This window comes from Solenopsis invicta, unplaced genomic scaffold (assembly GCF_016802725.1).
Source record: "Solenopsis invicta isolate M01_SB unplaced genomic scaffold, UNIL_Sinv_3.0 scaffold_131, whole genome shotgun sequence".
Classification (NCBI taxonomy): Eukaryota; Metazoa; Arthropoda; class Insecta; order Hymenoptera; family Formicidae; genus Solenopsis; species Solenopsis invicta.
Window position 1 is genome coordinate 12761 of NW_024105247.1, and position 4461 is coordinate 17221.

Here is a 4461-nt window from a genome sequence, read left to right on the forward strand (position 1 = left end):
TTTGCCGCCCCGGTTCTGAAGAACCGTCTGCCTATCTGCTTGCCCGTTAACCTCTGTATGGGAGATTTGTACATCTCCCAACAGGGAAGGATCAGTGTCCTCAGCCATGACGTCTCCTTTTACCACGTCTTTCGCAATAATGTTTTCCTGTACGATGTCCTCTGCTACAACATCCTGAATATGGCTCAAAGCGTCTATTTCAGGAATCCTCGGATTGGTGTGCTTTTCCATAAAAGCGAGAATCTCCCTGAGTGCCAAAGTCAACTCATCACGTTGAGAAGAGGGGGCAGGCTAGTCTCCGCGTGAGTCACGTGAGCTAACCTCTATTGAGGATGCGTCAAGATCTGTATGATATACGGGATCTCTCGATGAATTTCTTGAATCTCGTTCCCGTGATCGTCTCACAGAACGATAACGATGCCTATGCTTATGTTTAGGCATATCGAGAACGATAATTCACTGTAAACTAACGAAATAGAAAAAGGAACGAACTGTTGGTTGCGTGCAACAGAAAAACAATGATATGGCGGAACGGAATAGAACTGTAGGAGACTGAATGCGCGAGTATCCGATCAAGGGCGCCACCTTTCTTTTTTTTGGCGCCTATTCTAAACTGTTGGTGACAACGTGTAGCAGGAACACAACTACAGTATAATTGTCCATACGGACAAAATCACAGAGCATAATTATAATAGAAATATAATCAAATTCTTTAGACATTAACCTAGATAACATACAGAATTCAAAATGAATTCAGATTTATCATCAATAAAGAGCTCATTTTTCTGACTTTTCAGAAGAAGTGTTTTTTTTTGCGTCTTAAAATAAACGCAGAATTGATGACAAAAACCTGAATTTTTTTAATACTTTTTGAATTCTCTGCGCTAATGGACTATTAGGTATAAATCTTTAATGAAATTAGAATGATTCTGATAGTTTCCGAAAGATTTTCTTATTAAAATATTTGTTAAAATATTATACGATTATCTTGTAATAAATATACGACAGTGTATTTTACAAGCGGTGGTAGTAGTTTAAGCAATTGTTGAAGATACGCGGAAAAATCTATGACAATGCAGTTTCAAGCAATTTTCAATATATTGAAGAGTGAAAAAATTAGTATCAAGTTGTAAAAAATACGCTGTGTAAGAAATTTAAGATTGTGGTGAAGTGGTTTAGCAATGAGAGTGCTAGCGGTTGTGTGTGAAACGAAAGATTCCGAATTAATTTCCTTAATTTTTTCGTCGCTTAAACACCTGTATACAAATTTTTGTTGTGTTTGAAGAATAATATTAAAAATCGGATAAGTAATCGTAAATATTAATCAATGGTGACTTTATTGCATTGCTTTTTCTCTCGAGATCGCCTTCTCAATGACTTCACTCAGATTCGTTTGTTTAATAATAATAATAATAATAATAAAACAGAGGGGGCGGTCCTCGGATCGAAGATCCGCCTACGGCACGCAGACTGTTGTCCATTGTGTCACCCTCCAGTCGTTTGCCACCTATGGGAGCCCCAATTCCCTCCAAAAGAGACTCAGGTTTCTCATAGGTAGCCTGCTAATCTGCCCTGGCTCGGGAAATGCCAAGCCTAGCAGTTTTAGTCTCAGCCCCGCATAGGCCGGACAGTCACACAAAATGTGGAGACTTGTCTCCTCTTCCTCCTCACAAGCCCTACACTCGGCCGTATTAGATCGGCCCAGCCTGTGCATGTGGTAATTGAGGGCTCCATGGCCAGTCAGTATTTGCACTACTAGCCTGGCGTTTCTTCTGCTCAAGGACCTTATGTCCCCGACTAGGCCCTCACTAGGTGTTTCCCCCAGTAGAGCCCTGGCCTGTCGACATTTTGTCCTCAGCTCATTTTTCCAAAACTCGAGGTGCTCGTTCCGTAACCAGGCCCGGAGCCTCCTCCTGCCAAGACAGAAAGGGACCCCTAGCACCGGTCCCGGCCCAAACACCTCCATTCTTAATGCGGCGCTGGCGAGTCGATCGGCCTCTTCATTACCCTCAATCTCCGAGTGACCGGGGACCCAGGTCACGATGACTTTTTTATCCCTCGCCAGCTTATTCAGTGCATTTCTGCAGCCCCAGACCAGCCGCAAGGTGCAAATCGGAGCTTCGAGTGCCTTGATAGCAGCTTGACTGTCCGAACATATTCTCACGCGCCCAACTGTCTCCTTCCCTTCCAGGGCCAGTTGGGCACATCTCGGGATTGCCACGATCTCCGTTTGGAAAACTGTGGCGTACCCAGCCAGGGGCAGGCTTTCCGCCACCCTCCTTTGTCGGCAAACAATGCCCGCGCCGGAGATCCCCGTCTTGGAGCCATCTGTTAACCAGACGTCCCAGGCCTGAACCAGTGCCCCGGGTTCTTTCCAGTCCACGAGTCCTGTAACCTGCACTTTAAAGCGCCTGTCCAGGGCCCGAACTGCTGGCATCCTGTCTTGCTTCATTCCAAAGATGGAATCGGTCAGCACGCCGTTGGGGAACCTAGTGTGCGCAGTTCCCTCCTTCCACTACAATTCGCAGGCTAGTCGGTGTGCAGCGATTGCCGCCGTTCCCACCACCACCTGGTGAAGTGGTTCAATCCCGAGCAAAATGCCCATGGCTGCCACGGCGTAGTTTTACAGTGGCTTTCAAGATGTTCCCTTCACGACAGCTTCTTATCTAGGATTACTCCCAGATATTTTACTGATTCAGCTGGGGCTAGTCTTGTACCTTCAAAGATGGGCCTTATTATAGTGCCCACTTTATATTTGCGAGTGAAAACAACGAGCCCCGTTTTCAGCGGATTCACTGACAAACCGGTCCCCCTGCACCACCGCTCTACTGTTCCCAGTGCGTTCTGCATGAGCTCCAAGAGAGGCTCGAGGAAGAGTCCTTGCACTAGCAGAGCAACGTCATCAGCGTAGCTCTGCACAAAGGAGCCCCTCTCACTCAGCTTCTCGAGCAGCCCATCCATCACCAGGCACCATACAGTGGAGAGAGCATCCCACCCTGGGGGCACCCCCTCTCCACCCATCCACAGACCTTCGTTGTTCCCAACGAAGCTACAACTCGTCGCCCTAGCATGCCCCGGATCCACTCCACGAGTTTCTCCGGCACACCCCTGTGCAACGCTTCTTCACACACCACTTTGTGCGGAGTGTTGTTGAAAGCACCCTCTATATCTAAGAAGGTGCCCACCGCATAGCCGCCCCTCTCCAGTTGCCCCTCAATAAACGACACAGTCGCATGTAGAGCCGTCTCCGTGGAGTAGCCCATGCGGTATGCGTGCTGTGCGTGGTGCAAGGGGCGCCGCGGGAGGACAATGTCCCTCACATACGCGTCGACCAATTTCTCCAGAGTCTTCAGGAATAACGAAGTCAGACTTATCGGTCTGAAGTCTTTAGCAGAAGAGTAGCTCGCTCTTCCCGCCTTCGGGATAAATACCACTCTCGCTAGTTTCCATGCACTAGACGTATGGCCCAGAGCCAAACATACCCTCAAAGTCCTTGTCAGAGGTCCCACGACCAACTCCAACCCCTCCTGTAGAAGAGCCGGAAAGACTTGATCTGGTCCCGCTGACTTAAAGGGTTTGAAGGTGTTTATCGCCCATTTCACTTTTTCGGGCTTGACAATGCTGGCCGCTAATCCCCAGTCCGCCTTACGGGCCCTGCGCGAGCCCACCGCATCGTGGGCGAACAGTTCTTCGTGCTCTCTACGAAAGCCCGGAAAGCTGCCCTCTAGCAAGTGCACCAGGCACTGCTCCTCGGTCACCATTGTGCCATCACGGAGACTAATGGAGTACAGGACGGCGTTTGGGTTCCTGGCTAGAATCCTGCATAGTCTTGCGGTTTTGGGCACGCCCTCTACCGACTCGCAGAACTCTCTCCAGCTTCTTTTCTTGGCTTTCACCACAGAGTCTCTGTAGTCTTTCTGGGCCTTTCTATGAAGTTCCCAGTCCGACTGGCGGCGCGTGTTTCTGGCCCTATTCCAGGCCCTCCGAGCCGCACTTCTGAGCTCCTGCAGCTTAGGACTCCACCAGGAGTTGCCTCTGGAGTTTTTAACCGCCCTCTCCGGGCAGTTCTTCTCGTAGCTTTCCACCAGAGCCCTCTGCAGGTGATCTACGCAGAGCTCCAGTTCCTCCTCGGTCCCGTGCCCCCTTGGGAAGCCCTCGAGATAGCATTTCAAGTCCACCCGATAGGAGTCCCAATCGGTCCTCTTAAGATCCTGGAACATCGCCACCTCTCTTCTGGCCCAAGCCAGCTTGAAGGTGATTTGCCTATGGTCTGACAGAGAAGGTTCGCGCGAGACCCTCCATCCGACCACGTTCCTCGATACACACCTAGAACAGACAGTAAGGTCGAGAACCTCTCTCCTCACCGCCGTGCAAAAGGTGGGCTCGTTACCTCTGTTAAGAATCTCCAGGTCTGTCGACGCTAGAAATTCCAATAGCCTTTTACCTCTATCGTTGGTGTCC

At 49.4% G+C, this 4461-nt stretch overlaps 1 protein-coding gene across 1 annotated transcript; it reads right to left on the reverse strand.

Annotated features, from left to right (window-relative positions):
* Positions 1-1507: 1507 nt before the first annotated feature.
* Positions 1508-2437, reverse strand: LOC113004738. Its single transcript, XM_026138976.2, has one exon. The coding sequence runs from the start codon at positions 2435-2437 to the stop codon at positions 1508-1510; it is 930 nt and encodes a 309-aa protein (XP_025994761.2).
* Between the last annotated feature and the right edge of the window lie 2024 nt (positions 2438-4461).